The sequence below is a fragment of the Pan paniscus genome, chromosome 19, assembly GCF_029289425.2.
Source record: "Pan paniscus chromosome 19, NHGRI_mPanPan1-v2.0_pri, whole genome shotgun sequence".
NCBI classification, from domain to species: Eukaryota; Metazoa; Chordata; class Mammalia; order Primates; family Hominidae; genus Pan; species Pan paniscus.
In genome coordinates this window covers 55,334,279-55,353,940 of record NC_073268.2, presented here as the reverse complement: position 1 = coordinate 55,353,940, position 19,662 = coordinate 55,334,279, and the positions used below count along the sequence as shown (strand labels likewise).

The window sequence follows — 19,662 nt, the reverse complement described above, 5'->3', positions numbered from 1 at the left end:
GTTGCCATTAATGCAAGTAGGAAAGACCATGTGAGGGGTAGGTATGAGAAAGAATATCGGTACCCCAATCTTGGACCTGGTAAGTTTGTGATACCCAACAGTTCGTGACCAATCAAACAGAGATGTCAAGTAGGCAGGTTGGTATAGAAGTCTGGAATTAAGGAGAGAGATCTAGGCTGGAGACACGCATTTGGAAATCATTAGCACACACAAGGTAGTAAAAGCCATGAGAAAGAAGATTGAGGACTGAGTCCTGGGACATATCAGTCCTGGGACATATCAATGTGTAAAAGGTGGGATATGAGAAGAAAGCAAAACAGACTATGACAGATGGACTGGAAAGGCAGGAAGAAAAGCCAGGTGAGTGAGTGAGATCCTGAAAGCCAAGTGAAGACACTGTTATGGAGGAGAGAGTTTTCCATTGGGTCCAATATTGCTGACAGGTTAAATAAAATGAGGTCTAAGAAACAATGTCTAGATTTACAAATCAATGGTAAACTTGAGAACAACAATCTTGGAAGAGTGGTGGGAGTGAAAATTACTGGTATCAGCTCAAGAGTGAATGGACAAGAAATCTGAATCCATGAGTATAAACCATTCTTTCAAGGCCAGCATACCTAGGGGCATGACTGTAGATGATCTAATTTTCTTCTTGTTTAGCTGTATTTTTCAATTCTTATATAACTATATGCTATATTTTTACCCTTTAAAAGTTTTTTTAAAATCATATCTATATGGCATTTTTGAAATGCCAGATGAAGGTATTAAATAAAAATTCATTAACTTATAAAACCAAAAGACCTCTTGAACATTTCTAGATTATATAAGCTGATTATCATTTTGCTCATGCTTATACATAAAGACCAAGGAAGACTAAAAGTTTCAGGAGAAGTATTTCTTGCTTGATAAAAATCATCTAACTCTAGAATATTTTATACTCATCAAATATACAAAGTAATAGTAAAAATATGGAATTCTATAACAAGAATAAAAGGGGACAAGTGCAGAAAATAATCTTATTTTGTAAATCAAATTTGTCTAAATTATATGAAGCTACTGTTGAAAAATATGGTGTGTTTCCTACTGAAATACATTATCTTTTAAAAGAAAGGATAATGGCATGCATGTAGGGTACCTTTAAAAAGAGGATTCACTGCATAACAGCACCTTGGTTTTAGCACAAGGATCAACAAATTGGTGCTTGTGGAGCAAATCCAGCCCACTGCCTGTTTTCATAAGGAAATTTCCTTGAAATGCAGCCACACTTATGCCCTTTATAATTCACAAGGCCTAAAATATTTACTAACTGGCTCTTTACAAAAAGAGCTGTCCAATTCTTGGTTCAGTAGAGCTAAGATCCTCTGTTGTATTTTAGTAAGTTTTACCCAGTATATTGAAAAGCTGACACGGAACATGAATCCCCATGTGCAATCCCTTGGCAATATTCAGATTAATTTGAGGATCTGGTATTTCAGCACTCACACATTGACAGCAAAAAACAAAAATTTAATAACTAGAATTCTGTTGCTAACAAGGTACAGTGTCAATGTAGCATGTAGCTTCCTTCCTTTTGTAACTCAGCAGATATTATGAGAATTCCAACAAAACTGGCTTAAGATGTGTCATCAAACTAAAGGCTTTAAATAGACTTTAATTGTGAAATAATCAGTACACTCCTGGTCTAACAACTTCTTTTATTAAAATGAGTGCATGCTACATTATTTTCTGGGTAGGACAATTGTACTATTTCCTTATTGCTAAGGATTTAGACTATCTCCAACTTCTTGATATTACAATGCTATAATAAATATCCTTATACATAAGTATATATGTAACATATATAAATATCCTTAACATAAATATATCATATATACTTAACATTATATATATTTAACCTATTAGCCTATTGTATGTTCCATACTACATGTAATAAATGTCCTTAACACATATGTGTATGTGTTTACACAAGTCATACTTTCCTGTAGGATCTTGTCCCAAAAGTGAAGTTGTTAGGTTAAAGAAGTGACATATTTGAAATTTTGATACATGCTACTAAATTACCCTGCAAAAAGGATTCATCAATTTCATTTAACAAGTGTATGAAAACGCCTTTTTCTTCACATTTGCCAATACTTCCTATTTTTTAAATAAAATATCAATATGATTGGAAAACATGGTGTCTCATTGTTAGTTTGCATTTTTCTGATAACCAAGGAAGGCTGAATATCCTAGTAAAAGTATAAAATCTGTTCATCATGAATATTAGCCCAAATTAGGATTCATTTCATAGCACATAATTGTCTCCTGTTTTTTGTTTTTGTTTCTGTTTTTGCTTTTTTTTTTTTTTTTTTGAAATGGAGTTTTACTCTTGTTGCCCGGGCTCAAGTGCAATGGCATGAAAATGGCTCACCACAACCCCCGCTTCCCAGGCTCAAACGATTCTCTTGCCTCAGCCTCCTGAGTAACTGGGATTACAGGCATGCACCACTACACCTGGCTAATTTTGTATTTTTAGTAGAGACGGGGTTTATCCATGTTGGTCAGGCTGGTCTTGAACTCCTGACCTCAGGTGATTCACCCACCTTGGCCTCCCAAATTGCTGGATTACAGGCGTGAGCCACCACGCTTGACCAATTGTCTCCTGTTAAACACTGCTATAGGCTTACCTGTCATGCTCTCCATTTTCCTTCCTAGGAATCTGCTGATTTAGTCCATCATCATCATTGCCAAAAGTAGTACCATCAGTTAGGGTTCCTGATAATTCTGTGCTATTACTTCTGTGCTTCTCCATTTCTTCTTCAACCTTGAGTGAGAGTTTGATGTTCACGATGATTATTATTGCTTTATTCAATACAAAGAACTTTTTTCTGTTTTCATTGATTTCATCATCACTTGACTCAGTTTAATTATAATTTTAGTCATTAAAATATTTGGTGCTTACTTTAATTTTATCACATCTGGAACTATCATCATATAATTATAATTATCATAATTTTATCATCAACATTTTTGTAAAGTCAGCTTCATTTCTGTTTCAATGAATGAGACAGAATTTTCCAAAATTTCAACCAGGGCCCTTCTTAATTTTGTGCTTTTATTCCCAACCACCCTTCACTATGTATTATGAATTTTTACCTCATTTGACTGGCACAAACATGAATAAGAAGATAAAGACACAAAGCATGTCTTCTTCTGTCTTTGTCACTTGACTTTCATATTAAACAGCCAGATTGAGAGGATACAACACTGTGGGGTTTCAGGAAAAGAAAGGAAGCTTTCCCTTTTCTGCACTAAGCTATTCTTTTCCCCCACTAACTTTTGTCTTTTTTTTTTTTTTTTCATTTGAATCCTGGGATATCAAAAAGGTGAAGGTGCTTACTGAAATACAAGTCTGCCACAACACAAAAAGCAGAGTGAAACTGCTGAGCTAGGGTGGAATTCTGGAAATGAGATGCTTCCCAAATTTCACATTCAATAGCCATAAAAGTTTATAGCTGGAGGATATACAGTATAAGAATCTACTTTAGCTCACTCTCTATTGATAACTGGGCTAAAGCCAAAAAAGATTAAAATGATTGATCCAAAGCCCCTAAAGTGCCATTACCTAGCATTTTGTGGCACCAAAAGAGACAGTACAATTCCATAATGCTGAATCAGACAAATTCAGCAAATTAATCAGATAGGTTAAAAGTGTGACTTGGGTAAAATAATTTAATGCCTTAGCAGAGGGTGGGAGGCCTGCCCTAATCAATGTAGAAGACTCAGCTTTCTACTTTGGCATCATATACTAAGTGTTTGGCTGAGCATTTATGCTACTTACATGGAAAAAATATATATGCCAAAACTTACTGTACTTTATTAAGCAACATAACATAAAGGTCTGATTCAACAGAAACAGTGGAGAGTAGTTATATTAACAAATATATTAAAGTGTATATACTTGTTGTTGAAAAATATTTAAAGTGGTCATGATGCAATTCTAAGTTCCAACAGTTTGAGTTAAACAGATAAACCTGAAAAGCACAATAAACAGATTCATTGGCCAGGAATATTTGCTGCAGCTCTCAGGGCTGGATACTTTTTTTTTTCTTTTCTTTTTTTTTTTTAGTAAGAGATGAGGTCTCACTATGTTGCCCAGGCTGGAATGCAGTAGCTATTCACAGGCACGATCCCACTACTGATCAGCACAGGAGTTACTTATGACCTGCTCCATTTCCGACCTGGGCTGGTTCACCCTTCCTTAGCAAATCTGGTGGTGCCCCGCTCCCAGGAGGTCACCATATTGATGCCGAACTTAGTGTGAACACCTGATCGGCATAGCACACTACGGCCCAGAATGCCTGGCCTCAAATGATCCTCCTGCCTTAGGCTCCCTAGTAGCTGAGACTACAGGTGTTTGCCACCACGCCTGCTAGATACATTTTTATATCTCTTCTTAGTCATTGCTTCCTTTCTACTGTATTCCCATCTTATTGTTAGACACAACTCATCTTTAAGTCGGTAAAAGGAAAAAGCCCTCAAGCTCATCACATTTCCTTTAGCGATTTTCTTGACGCCTCTCCTGGTTCTGAAGGTCACATGATATATGGCTACATGAGTTTCACAATCCATACGCCACTTGGAAGACTGACAGAGAGACTTAGGTCAATTAAGAAACAAAGATTATGAGAAAGTTTTCCTAAACTCCTATTACTTAGAAATCATCTGTTTCTACACACAATTACAGATTTAGACAACCAAACTGTATGCTTTTCATATGCTTTTCCTAAGTGGAAAATCAGAATGGACCAGATAATTGAGAGAAAAAACAAAGAGTGGCAACAAGTAAAACCCTACCTCTTTATGAAGTTGAACATTTTCTTTCTTCAAAGCCAGGAACTCTTCTAATGTGTTGACCTCATTCTTAAACTTTTGCATGTCTTGCTGTAATTCTTCATGTAGATATACTTCTGATGTTCTGTCAGAATCTGGTGGTAAAGAACTCAGATTTTCTAATTTAGGTTTCAGGCCTTTATAGTTATTTGTACTGCCACTGTCACTATTTTGGTTCATATTTTTTGTCATTTGCAAATCAAACTCTTGGTCTTCTTTCATTTCAACCATAACCACTTCTGGGTTCCTTGCTTTCTTAGTGCTTGCATCATTATGAAAGTTCTTATCTGTACTAAAAATATGTCCAATGCCTGGTTTGTTATCATTGTCGCAGTCTAATTTATTTTCATGTAAATGAAGCTTAGAAGATGACTGGCAAACATGTTCCTGGGACCCAGGGTATGGATGATAGTATGGATGGATGATATTTTTGAGACTGGGTTCTTTTTGTTCAGGAAATGTCTCGAATACCACTGAGACAGATATTTCAGATGCATCTTCTTCCTCACAACCAGGTATGTTATTTGTCAAATTAAAGGGAATATCCTTTACATCTGTTCCTCTTGTAGAGTTATCAAGTAGTGGCTCTTCCTCAGGACAAGCCGGAATTTTGTATTTTTCATAAATTTCACCAAACCTCTGCTTTAACTCATTTATGACGAGTTTTAATTGGTTTTTCCACTCTAATTTGTCTTGTTCAATCCGCATTTCCTCAGATTTTTGCACATGAGGAAGTACTGGATATATAGGTATATCCTCTCTATCACAATCCTTAGCCATTTCTGGTTCTTGAGACGTTTTCTGCAGATGCAAAAGTGGAAGATTAATTTGCTTGTTTTGTTTCTTGGGTGTCTTCTCTGTTGGGCTACATGTTTTAAAAATAGCTTTGTCCTTAAATAACAGGTATGAACAAAGAAAAATTCACAAACAATTAAAATGAAAATTTAACGGTTAAACTTCTTCATCTAGGTTTAGCTACTCCCAAATCACTGGCTTGTAACTAAGAAGTTAAAAAAAATTGTCTTAGCTGAAAGGAGGAGAAAAATATGAACCAGCAAACTTAACTTTGTCACTGTTTGTTTGGAATAAACTTAATTCATTATGTGTTAAATCTACCAAAAATGAATTAGCAGATGATTTCTAGTGTTACAAAGGCTTCCTCACTTGAAAAGTGAGCCCCTACAGTACATGTAAGTACTACATATTACTACATGTAAGTACTATATATTACTACATGTAAGTTCTATAGATTACTAACTGGAGGGTAGGCAATCTTCAAATTATTAGGAGCCTGAATCAACACCAATCAGAAACAAAAGCAAATTCTTAAGTTTTAATTCAAATTATATACTGTAACATCATAGGGTTATATATCTAGACTATCTTCTTCAGTTCAGTTCTAATATATACTATGGTCCCCTAATAACACTAACTAAAACTTTAAAGATAATTCTTACTAAGTTTCTGCATCTAAAAAGTTAGAAAGTTATTGTTTGTACCCTAACACCAAAGATCCCATTCTGCAAGGTATGAGTCCCTTAATAGGCAGTTGGGTTGATTTCATAACCCCACTCTCACTGAATGTAGACCGTGAAGTCAATGAAAGGCCACATCTTTAACCTAGGCATTAGTAACTGGCAATATAAAACTGCAAAATTTGAGCCACTGGCCATGATTACTCTTATACCATGAATCCAACTCAGTGGCCATCACTGTTAAATTGTTCATAATTTCTGTTGCTTAATAATATAAGTCAATAATTGACATTACCTTCTTTATCCCGTAAGGATATTGTAAGAATGGAAGAGCAAACAAAATTCTGGAATGTTTGCCTCTACTCCAAGGGTAAAGATTAACTATAAGTTATGATAGATTCTAACAATATTGTGTTTTATAACTAGTTTAAATGTATTTAAAATTAAATATTAAGTAAGGATCTACTGATTCTCAAAGGCTAGTCTGAGAGGTAATTTCATTTGGGCTAGCTTATATTATTAAAGCAAAGCAAAGAGTATTAAACCAGAAATTTAGATTTTAGTTTAAATGTTTCCACACCTGTGGCTGCTTATTTTCGCATCCTTTAAGTCTTTCTTGCTCTTCCTCTGATGTCAGCTCCAAGTCTTGTTCTGCTGCAAAATCCAAACGTTCAGTTAAACTACTTAGAACAGTTAGATAAAAGACATAGTCTTTATAAAAATAGATTTTAAATTACATTTCATTTTATTTCATAAATTGAGAGTTTAAATGAAGCTTGATCTTTAGTGGAATACTTACTTCTTTAAGAAATACTTCTAATTCTCCAAAACTTCAACAAACCACTTTCTGGGAGACACTAGATGCCACCAGGTTAAAGAAATATAATCATGTTGAAGATTCACTCACAGATTCATCCACCCAACATCAATGAACAAAGCCATCACAAACAAAACAAAATTTTGGAATGCAGTAGCAATATTATCAGGCAATGCTGCATACTGTTCTCCACTTCATAATAGTACCTTATTAATGATTTCCAAAATGACTGTGGACACCTTTATTGGTGTACAACCTCTTCCTAACATCTGAAATGGTTCCCTGTATTATTCTGACAAATGTATTAATATTTTCATCTTTTAAAACAGACTGCTAAAAATAAATAAATAAAATACATAAAATAAAAAACAGACTGCTAGGTGAAGTTGACCCTCATCCTCATCTTTCCCCAGGTAAATAGGTATCTAGGTATCTCCTTCCTTAGGGCTGCCCTAGAACTTTACTGATTTTTCTACTGCATCTCCACCACCCGAACTGTCAATTATTGCTTTACATGTCTATTCCCTTTGCTCCTTGACTGTAGGGAACAATCTTGAAAATCATCTTTGTACAAAGAGTCATTATCTATTTTACTCAGCAATTATGTATTGAGTCTTGCTATGTGCTAGGCACTAGGATTTAAAGAGTGAAAAGAAAGCATGTCAGAGATGACTTTTCTAGAGATCCTGCCCGAGCTGAGGCTTAAAGAGTGAGGCTAGCCTAATTAGAAGGGGTAGGGGACAGGAAAGAGTGAGAGCATGACAGGCAGCAACAAAAGGCAGAAAGAGGCCTGAAAGAGTATATGTGTTTGCCTGCAATCGAAGGATGGGTCAGCAGGACAGGACCAGCAGTTCAGTAAGGCCAGAGAAAGGGCACACGGGGGAAAGGGCTAAAGATGGAGAGCTGAGCAGAAGTCACATTATGAAAGCCTTACGTATAATTTTAAGATGCTTGGACATTAATGTTCTCAAGAGTGGTCCCTGGTCTTATTTGCATTGGTGATAGAACACTGTCAATGCCAAAACCAACATCCCTAGCGAACACATTTATTAACGCAAGGTGGTAGCTCATGTGGACACAGCCAAGGAGATACTATGCAGCAAATTCTCAATAAGTCTCATTAATTACTGACTTGGAAAGTCAATTCTATAATACACAAAGTCATAGAAACGATAGGAAGTCACTTAATATTTGCTTTTGGAAGGTGTTTTTTTGTTTTTGTTTTTGTTTTTTGAGACAGAGTCTTCCTCTATTGCCCAGGTTGGAGTGCAGTGGCGCAATCTCGGCTCACTGCAACCTCCACCTTCTGGGTTCCAGCGATTCTCCTGCTTCAGCCTCCTGAGTAGCTGGGACTACAGGCGTTCACCACCATGCCCGGCTAGTTTTTTTTGTATTTTTAGTAGAGATGGGGTTTCACCATATTGGCCAGGCTGGTCTCGAACTACTGACCTCGTGATCCACCCACCTCGGCCTCCTAAAGTGCTGAGATTACAGGTGTGGGAAGGTGTCTTTTAAATTATAGTGCATATAGTTATAACTAACAGCTGTGAATTCAGAGCTGTAAAAATAAAGCAAAGAAACCACATTGTGTTTGAGTCAGCAATCTTTAGGTCTCTACTAAGTTATCCTAAATATAATCCTATGTTAGTCCCTAAACATACTTAGTCCCTATATTCTAAATATAATCCTACTTCCTAAAGAAAATCATGCTTTCCCCTAATTCTCTGTTATCTAGATGTTGCTTTGGTTAAAGGAAGAACACAAATATCCTGCCAAAAGGTATTCTGTTCAGTGCAAAAGGTGAGTAAACACAAAGCACATTTTACCAGAAAAAGTTTTTTTAAGTCAGAACTATAGCTCTATGCAGCCAAGCAGAGGCACTCTAGGACTGAATTCTCTATGCTTCTTTGTTACCTTCTTTGCTCTCTTTGTTTTCTGGTAGCTGTGATTGGCACAGGTCATGGAGAGTATCATTCCCTGAGAGAAGTACAACTCCAGTGTCCATCTTTTCTCGTTCTGTTAAGTTCATCTGTCCCAGTTCTTTGGTTGCTGACTGATTTTCAGGCATTGATGGTGATACAGATGGACATTTATCATCAACTTTCAGATTCTTGGATCTCTGACAAGTCTCATCACTAAGGGTCAAATTAGTAGGATGCCAATCTGAAAAATCCGAAAATGAAGTTTTCATTTTTAGGATGTAAATAACACAATAATTTGACTAACTTGTATACATGCTTTCTTCACAGAAACAGTCCCACATCCTGCTCTCTCCCACAACACACTATGCATTCAGGCTTATTATATTTTACATGTCCTATGCTTACAATTCATTCAGGTAAGTTTAATTAACTATCATCTCTCACTTTTCTACATTTTTACTGTTTACTATTACTTACTTTTATTCACTCAGCAGTCTCTATTACATATTTTGCTTTCCATTAAGATTCTTCGTGGATATACATTTTTTTTTTTTTATTATACTTTAAGTTTTAGGGTACATGTGCACATTGTGCAGGTTAGTTACATATGTATACATGTGCCATGCTGGTGCGCTGCACCCACTAACTCGTCATCTAGCATTAGGTATATCTCCCAATGCTATCCCTCCCCCCTCCCCACCACAGTCCCCAGAGTATGATATTCCCCTTCCTGTGTCCATGTGATCTCATTGTTCAATTCCCACCTATGAGTGAGAATATGCGGTGTTTGGTTTTTTGTTCTTGCGATAGTTTACTGAGAATGATGGTTTCCAATTTCATCCATGTCCCTACAAAGGATATGAACTCATCATTTTTTATGGCTGCATAGTATTCCATGGTGTATATGTGCCACATTTTCTTAATCCAGTCTATCATTGTTGGACGTTTGGGTTGGTTCCAAGTCTTTGCTATTGTGAATAATGCCGCAATAAACATACGTGTGCATGTGTCTTTATAGCAGCATGATTTATAGTCATTTGGGTATATACCCAGTAATGGGATGGCTGGGTCAAATGGTATTTCTAGTTCTAGATCCCTGAGGAATCGCCACACTGACTTCCACAATGGTTGAACTAGTTTACAGTCCCACCAACAGTGTAAAAGTGTTCCTATTTCTCCACATCCTCTCCAGCACCTGTTGTTTCCTGACTTTTGAATGATTGCCATTCTAACTGGTGTGAGATGATATCTCATAGTGGTTTTGATTTGCATTTCTCTGATGGCCAGTGATGATGAGCATTTTTTCATGTGTTTTTTGGCTGCATAAATGTCTTCTTTTGGGAAGTGCCTGTTCATGTCCTTCGCCCACTTTTTGATGGGGTTGTTTGTTTTTTTCTTGTAAATTTGTTTGAGTTCACTGTAGATTCTGGATATTAGCCCTTTGTCAGATGAGTAGGTTGCGAAAATTTTCTCCCATGTTGTAGGTTGTCTATTCACTCTGATGGTAGTTTCTTTTGCTGTGCAGAAGCTCTTTAGTTTAATTAGATCCCATTTGTCAATTTTGGCTTTTGTTGCCATTGCTTTTGGTGTTTTGGACATGAAGTCCTTGCCCACGCCTATGTCCTGAATGGTAATGCCTAGGTTTTCTTCTAGGGTTTTTATGGTTTTAGGTCTAATGTTTAAATCTTTAATCCATCTTGAATTGATTTTTGTATAAGGTGTAAGGAAGGGATCCAGTTTCAGCTTTCTACATATGGCTAGCCAGTTTTCCCAGCACCATTTATTAAATAGGGAATCCTTTCCCCATTGCTTGTTTTTCTCAGGTTTGTCAAAGATCAGATAGTTGTAGGTAAGCGGCGTTATTTCTGAGGGCTCTGTTCTGTTCCATTGATCTATATTTCTGTTTTGGTACCAGTACCATGCTGTTTTGGTTACTGTAGCCTTGTAGTATAGTTTGAAGTCAGGTAGTGTGATGCCTCCAGCTTTGTTCTTTTGGCTTAGGATTGACTTGGCGATGCGGGCTCTCTTTTGGTTCCATATGAACTTTAAAGTAGTTTTTTCCAATTCTGTGAAGAAAGTCATTGGTATCTTGATGGGGATGGCATTGAATCTGTAAATTACCTTGGGCAGTATGGCCATTTTCACGATATTGATTCTTCCTACCCATGAGCAAGGAATGTTCTTCCATTTGTTTGTATCCTCTTTTAGTTCCTTGAGCAGTGGTTTGTAGTTCTCCTTGAAGAGGTGCTTCACATCCCTTGTAAGTTGGATTCCTAGGTATTTTATTCTCTTTGAAGCAATTGTGAATGGGAGTTCACTCATGATTTGGCTCTCTGTTTGTCTGTTGTTGGTGTATAAGAATGCTTGTGATTTTTGTACATTGATTTTGTATCCTGAGACTTTGCTGAAGTTGCTTATCAGCTTAAGGAGATTTTGGGCTGAGACGATGGGGTTTTCTAGATAAACAATCATGTCGTCTGCAAACAGGGACAATTTGACTTCCTCTTTTCCTAATTGAATACCCTTTATTTCCTTCTCCTGCCTGATTGCCCTGGCCAGAACTTCCAACACTATGTTGAATAGGAGCGGTGAGAGAGGGCATCCCTGTCTTGTGCCAGTTTTCAAAGGGAATGCTTCCAGTTTTTGCCCATTCAGTATGATATTGGCTGTGGGTTTGTCATAGATAGCTCTTATTATTTTGAAATATGTCCCATCAATACCTAATTTATTGAGAATTTTTAGCATGAAGGGTTGTTGAATTTTGTCAAAGGCTTTTTCTGCATCTATTGAGATAATCATGTGGTTTTTGTCTTTGGCTCTGTTTATATGCTGGATTACATTTATTGATTTGCGTATGTTGAACCAGCCTTGCATCCCAGGGATGAAGCCCACTTGATCATGGTGGATAAGCTTTTTGATGTGCTGCTGGATTCGGTTTGCCAGTATTTTATTGAGGATTTTTGCATCAATGTTCATCAAGGATATTGGTCTAAAATTCTCTTTTTTGGTTGTGTCTCTGCCAGGCTTTGGTATCAGAATGATGCTGGCCTCATAAAATGAGTTAGGGAGGATTCCCTCTTTTTCTATTGATTGGAATAGTTTCAGAAGGAATGGTACCAGTTCCTCCTTGTACCTCTGGTAGAATTCGGCTGTGAATCCATCTGGTCCTGGACTCTTTTTGGTTGGTAAACTATTGATTATTGCCACAATTTCAGCTCCTGTTATTGGTCTATTCAGAGATTCAACTTCTTCCTGGTTTAGTCTTGGGAGAGTATATGTGTCGAGGAATGTATCCATTTCTTCTAGATTTTCTAGTTTATTTGCGTAGAGGTGTTTGTAGTATTCTCTGATGGTAGTTTGTATTTCTGTGGGATCGGTGGTGATATCCCCTTTATCATTTTTTATTGCGTCTATTTGATTCTTCTCTCTTTTTTTCTTTATTAGTCTTGCTAGCGGTCTATCAATTTTGTTGATCCTTTCAAAAAACCAGCTCCTGGATTCATTAATTTTTTGAAGGGTTTTTTGTGTCTCTATTTCCTTCAGTTCTGCTCTGATTTTAGTTATTTCTTGCCTTCTGCTAGCTTTTGAATGTGTTTGCTCTTGCTTTTCTAGTTCTTTTAATTGTGATGTTAGGGTGTCAATTTTGGATCTTTCCTGCTTTCTCTTGTGGGCATTTAGTGCTATAAATTTCCCTCTGCACACTGCTTTGAATGCGTCCCAGAGATTCTGGTATGTTGTGTCTTTGTTCTCGTTGGTTTCAAAGAACATCTTTATTTCTGCCTTCATTTCGTTATGTACCCAGCAGTCATTCAGGAGCAGGTTGTTCAGTTTCCATGTAGTTGAGCGGCTTTGAGTGAGATTCTTAATCCTGAGTTCTAGTTTGATTGCACTGTGGTCTGAGAGATAGTTTGTTATAATTTCTGTTCTTTTACATTTGCTGAGGAGAGCTTTACTTCCAACTATGTGGTCAATTTTGGAATAGGTGTGGTGTGGTGCTGAAAAAAATGTATATTCTGTTGATTTGGGGTGGAGAGTTCTGTAGATGTCTATTAGGTCCGCTTGGTGCAGAGCTGAGTTCAATTCCTGGGTATCCTTGTTGACTTTCTGTCTCGTTGATCTGTCTAATGTTGACAGTGGGGTGTTAAAGTCTCCCATTATTAATGTGTGGGAGTCTAAGTCTCTTTGTAGGTCACTCAGGACTTGCTTTATGAATCTGGGTGCTCCTGTATTGGGTGCATAAATATTTAGGATAGTTAGCTCCTCTTGTTGAATTGATCCCTTTACCATTATGTAATGGCCTTGTCTCTTTTGATCTTTGTTGGTTTAAAGTCTGTTTTATCAGAGACTAGGATTGCAACCCCTGCCTTTTTTTGTTTTCCATTTGCTTGGTAGATCTTCCTCCATCCTTTTATTTTAAGCCTATGTGTGTCTCTGCACGTGAGATGGGTTTCCTGAATACAGCACACTGATGGGTCTTGACTCTTTATCCAACTTGCCAGACTGTGTCTTTTAATTGGAGAATTTAGTCCATTTACATTTAAAGTTAATATTGTTATGTGTGAATTTGATCCTGTCATTATGATGTTAGCTGGTGATTTTGCTCGTTAGTTGATGCAGTTTCTTCCTAGTCTTGATGGTCTTTACATTTTGGCATGATTTTGCAGCGGCTGGTACCGGTTGTTCCTTTCCATGTTTAGCGCTTCCTTCAGGAGCTCTTTTAGGGCAGGCCTGGTGGTGACAAAATCGGTCAGCATTTGCTTGTCTGTAAAGTATTTTATTTCTCCTTCACTTATGAAGCTTAGTTTGGCTGGATATGAAATTCTGGGTTGAAAATTATTTTCTTTAAGAATGTTGAATATTGGCCCCCACTCTCTTCTGGCTTGTAGGGTTTCTGCCGAGAGATCCGCTGTTAGTCTGATGGGCTTCCCTTTGAGGGTAACCCGACCTTTCTGTCTGGCTGCCCTTAACATTTTTTCCTTCATTTCAACTTTGGTGAATCTGACAATTATGTGTCTTGGAGTTGCTCTTCTCGAGGAGTATCTTTGTGGCGTTCTCTGTATTTCCTGAATCTGAATGTTGGCCTGCCTTGCTAGATTGGGGAAGTTCTCCTGGATAATATCCTGCAGAGTGTTTTCCAACTTGGTTTCATTCTCCCCATCACTTTCAGGTACACCAATCAGACGTAGATTTGGTCTTTTCACATAGTCCCATATTTCTTGGAGGCTTTGCTCATTTCTTTTTATTCTTTTTTCTCTAGACTTCCCTTCTCGCTTCGTTTCATTCATTTCATCTTCCATTGCTGATACCCTTTCTTCCAGTTGATTGCATCGGCTCCTGAGGCTTCTGCATTCTTCACGTAGTTCTCGAGCCTTGGTTTTCAGCTCCATCAGCTCCTTTAAGCACTTCTCTGTATTGGTTATTCTAGTTATACATTCTTCTAAATTTTTTTCAAAGTTTTCAACTTCTTTGCCTTTGGTTTGAATGTCCTCCCATAGCTCAGAGTAATTTGATCGTCTGAAGCCTTCTTCTCTCAGCTCGTCAAAATCATTCTCCATCCAGCTTTGTTCCGTTGCTGGTGAGGAACTGCGTTCCTTTGGAGGAGGAGAGGCGCTCTGCATTTTAGAGTTTCCTGTTTTTCTGTTCTGTTTTTTCCCCATCTTTGTGGTTTTATCTACTTTTGGTCTTTGATGATGGTGATGTACAGATGGGTTTTCGGTGTGGATGTCCTTTCTGTTTGTTAGTTTTCCTTCTAACAGACAGGACCCTCAGCTGCAGGTCTGTTGGAATACCCTGCCGTGTGAGGTGTCAGTGTGCCCCTGCTGGGGGGTGCCTCCCAGTTAGGCTGCTCGGGGGTCAGGGGTCAGGGACCCACTTGAGGAGGCAGTCTGCCCATTCTCAGATCTCCAGCTGCGTGCTGGGAGAACCACTGCTCTCTTCAAAGCTGTCAGACAGGGACATTTAAGTCTGCAGAGGTTACTGCTGTCTTTTTGTTTGCTTGGCTCCTCCACAACCGATATACATTTTTTAAAACAGAATTTATGTCTAACCATTTTAAGCTTAAATATACATGACAGCATTGTATGTATGTATTGTAGAGACACAGGATTTACAAAAACTCATAATAAATATACTTTTAAAACTATTTTAATTATAATGAGATGGTCTTTCCTCAATGCACCATCTTCAGAATTTCCTTTCAAATACTTGGATAAACTTCATACATTTATTTGCAAAATAAGAGCTGTTAAGGGCTCTAACTGTTCCCATGTGAGAACAGGATTAGTCTAGGACCACACCAGATCCAAATAGCACACAGTGCCACGAGACAGGAAAGGAATACATAACAAAAATATTTTCCTTTTTACTATATAAACAAAGTTGTTGGGATTTAAATTTTTTTTTTTTATTTTTTGAGATGGAGTCTTGCTTGGTCGCCCAGGCTGGAGTGCAGTGGCGCAATCTCGGCTCACTGCAAGCTCCGCCTCCCGGGTTCACGCCATTCTCCTGCCTCAGCCTCCTGAGTAGCTGGGGCTACAGGCGCCTGCCACTACACCCAGCTAATTTTTTTTTATTTTTAGTAGAGACGGGGTTTCACCGTGTTAGCCAGGATGGTCTCGATCTCCTGACCTCGTGATCCGCCCACCTCGGCCTCCCAAAGTGCTGGCATTACAGGCGTGAGCCACCACGCCCGGCCGCATGCTTGTTTTTAAAATATTTTAGTTTTTATTTCTAAAATAGTAAATATCAAAAGACACAACCGACTTAAATAAAAGCTCTTCGGAATTTGCAATAATTTTTCTTTATTTTAATTATTTATTTATCATTATGAAGAGAGTTTGAGATCCAGTCATTTGATAGAAAACCAGAGCTTCCTGTGTCAATAAGGACTGACCTCAAAAATGTAATGTGACCAGACAAAAGAAAGTTGCAAAATATGTAGAGTGTAAAACAATTTATATACAATTTTAGGACATGAAAACAAATTCTACATATTATTTATGACCATACACATATGTAATAAAATGTTTTAAAAGGGAATGGACATAATAAATTCTTAATTCAGGGTGTTGGTTACCTCTAGGCAATAATATTTAATCATATAAAACGAACCCCAGGCCAAAAAGTTTCAGAATCAATGTTTTAAAAGACTGTGTCCACCATATAGTTATTAAGGGTAATTAATTGCTTTCTTCATTTTTGATAATCAAAACACACACACACATGATTTGCTGACCAGAATATCTGACTGGCTTAAAATCATCAGTATAGCCACACTATGATGAAATAATTAAACTTAAAGCACAACATATTGGCAAGTAAAGTTTGTCTTATCTGATAAGTTTTGGTGCTGCACGTTCACCTTATATTCTTCCCACCTTTCTAATACCCCACTCTTCTTTTGAAGTATTATCTCATTTTACCACCCTCCATCATATCCACTTGCTTCTTTTCCCTTCATTTACTCTCTATACTCTCTGCCTTCAACATTCTTTATTCCCCCTTTTACTCTTATCCTCTTCCTTCTATCCTGACATTGCATATCTAGGGTTCAGTACTATCCACATTTCCAGGCATTCACTGGGGGTCTTGGAACATAACCCCCATGGATAAGGGGGGAAAACTGTACATTTTGTTGTGTAGGTCTATGGGTGCTGTGCTGTGTTATGTGGCAAAACATAGGGAAGAGACCAGGGACAAGGATCTTTGCAAAGACTTTTCAGCTGCCAGTGGAGAAGAGCTCAAGGGAGATCAATGTACTCACTCTCACTAATCCTCTTCTGGGGCAGATGCTGGCAATGTCTACTGAGTTCTAGCTATTTTCCCTAGCACAAACAAGGCTCAAATTCACCTCCCATTTTACCTCCTATGGACAGAACCACTGGAAAGATCACTCCCTTAAAGAGCTTATTCACTCTGAGCCACACCATTCATTCAGTGAGAAGCTTAAGAAGAAACACTGCCACAGTGGTGGCAGGTTGCCAGGGAGTACTACCTGGTATGAAAAATATATATGAACAGAACTATCAGCTCACTCAACCTGCCAGAATGTGCCAACAGTTGTTACTCTCTCTGGTGAAAACAACATTATTTTTCATTTATTGTAAAGGAAAACACTGGCATTTCCTATGACAGAGCATTTAGTTGTAGATGAGCCATATTCTAATAATATAGACTGTTTTCAAGCTCATCCCTAAAAGGAAGAGAACCAGAGAGGAACATATTTATTCACCTGTAGTGTTCACTGCCTGATCTTCTTTTTAAGTGCAAGGTAAGTATGCAAGACTTTGTGATTCTAGTTTTATAAAGTCCAGCTCTTGAGATTATCCTGTCCCATCGCTAGAGTCTATCTGGACCCATCTCCTAGAGCACCATGGTCCAGTTAGTGCTGTGGAATACTGCATGATGCCATTTTTCCCCACCCTCCCCATTACGTGGCAAACGTCTACAGAAATCACGCTTTCTCAGCACGTCAAATCATATGCCATCAGATCCTGTTCTGATGAACAAAACATGAGGAAAACAAACGCAAGGACAAAGAACATCTAAAATGACAGAATCAAATTACCATGGAACTTTATTGTTTAAATATTCAAAAAGATATCCACCACTGTTTTATTCCAACTATATGACTAGTCTGGAAAAAGCAAAACTACTGAGACACCAAAAAGACCAATGGTTGCCAGAAACCAGTGGAGAGGAAGAGACGAAACAGTGGAGGACAGAGGATATTTAGGGCAGTGAAACTATTTTGTCTGTGATACTACAAGGGTATATACATGCCATCACACATTTGTCCAACACCATAGAATGTACAACACCAAGAGTGAACCCTAACGTAGACTGTGGACCTTGGGGGTGATGTGTCTGTCAAGGTAGATTCCTCAACTGTAACTCTGATGAACTCTGATGGGGGTTACTGATAATGAGGGAGGCTATTCATATGTCAGGGGTCATGGGGAATATGGAAAATCTCTGTACCTTCTCAATTTTGCTGTGAATCTAAAACTGCTCAGAAAATATTATTATTAATTTTAAAGCACATACTCACTGAACTTGCTATTACCCTAAATTATAAAAAGACAGAGTCACCTTGAAAATTGCAAATCACTAAAGATCAAGGTAACAGAATATGAGTACTATCTCCCAAATTGAAGCATATAAAAACACATAAAGCAATTAATTTTAATTGTATACTTAGGCAAAAAAAATTCACAAAAATGATTGAATATCTGATCTTATTTCATAATTGTAAACAGGGATTTAGTACAATATGAATCAAAACTGGTCCATCCATGAAAATAAAATGAAAGACAATTTTTATTCTAATTTTAAATCAGAACTTATTATGCCTACTTTATCCCACAATTTTACTGAAAGGTTAATCAGATAAGAAGGACAGATTATAATTACTTAATATTGCCATAGTAACTTATGTACCAATACCTGTTAAGTATTCACCAAATGTCAAAACTGTAAGCAGCCTTGCTATTTAATATTAATGATGCAACTGAAACCAGTACCATGTTATGGTCTATCATATTATTTGCTATTGTATTATATAAAATGTTAAGATAACACCAAAAATTTACTCAGGGGCATAGCTGCTGGGCAGCAAAGATTTCATATAGCAGGCATGAGACACCCATCCTTAGAAAGGCTTGCTTGCAAGGCTAGTCCTTGGCTGGTGTTTGGGACCTTGAATTTGGGAGGGTTCCCAGCATTCCCTAACTTAGAAGAAGGGAGTGGCTCACTGTGCCTAAACTGTTTGTGCAAATGTGGTTTACTATGAACAATTAATTTCCTCCTGGGAGTCTAGAGTTTTGTTACATGTGAGGGAGAGGAGAGGTGGCCTATGTGACTAGCCTCCATCGAAAACATGGGTGCTGAGCCTCTAATGAAACTCTGGTAAGGTAGACAACATTGCACATGTGTCGTCAAAATTTGAGGCTGGGGGAATTAAGCATATCCTGCTAGCTACACAGGAGATGACTCCTGTAGCTTGTGCCTGGCTTCCTCCAGACTTTGACACATGCACCTTTTCCTTTCTCAAATGTTGCTTTGTGTCTTTTTGCTGTATTAAATGTAATAAATCAAAGCCCCAAGTATGACTATCTGCTGAGTCCTGTGAGTCCTTCTCAGTGAATTACCAAACCTCAGTGAAGGGGGTCTTGGGAACCCCTGATACAATTGCATTATACAATTTTTTATTGTTTAAGTTGATGTGTTTCATGTGACTACAATCAGAAGGTAATTTCACAGAATACCTTTCCCTAATCTGCTTATTTTTTTTTTTGACATTTGCCTTGGAGATTCCTGTACTTGTATATCCACTGGACTAAAGGCATTAAAAATGCATGAAACAATGATGTCAGAAAGTAATTTTAAAAAGCAACAATCCTATTTTAACTCAATTAAAAATAGAAAATCTTAATGACTGACAATATATTCTACAGTATAAAAGTTTCTGGAACAAAAAATTATAAGATCACAGTCAATTTTCTCCCACTAGGTAGGATTTAATTCATTTTTATAGTAATTGTGCAGCAGGCCAGGTGCAGTAGCACACATCTGTTGT

General features: G+C 37.6%; 1 protein-coding gene across 5 annotated transcripts in view; it reads right to left on the bottom strand.

The window, feature by feature from the left end:
• LOC100983898 (coiled-coil domain-containing protein 144A) overlaps positions 1 to 19,662 on the bottom strand; it is a 97,271-nt gene that overhangs the window by 67,006 nt on the left and 10,603 nt on the right. For 4 of the 5 annotated variants that reach the window (XM_063599210.1, XM_055101215.2, XM_063599211.1 and 1 more), the window contains exons 3-6: positions 9,079 to 9,327; positions 6,928 to 7,001; positions 4,837 to 5,673; positions 2,667 to 2,803 (exon numbers count right to left, since the gene is read on the bottom strand). In XM_063599210.1, coding sequence (XP_063455280.1) covers positions 2,667 to 2,803; positions 4,837 to 5,673; positions 6,928 to 7,001; positions 9,079 to 9,327 — 1,297 coding nt within the window. The remainder of the gene's footprint in view (positions 1 to 2,666; positions 2,804 to 4,836; positions 5,674 to 6,927; positions 7,002 to 9,078; positions 9,328 to 19,662) is intronic. The other variant, XM_055101216.2, reaches the window with a different exon arrangement.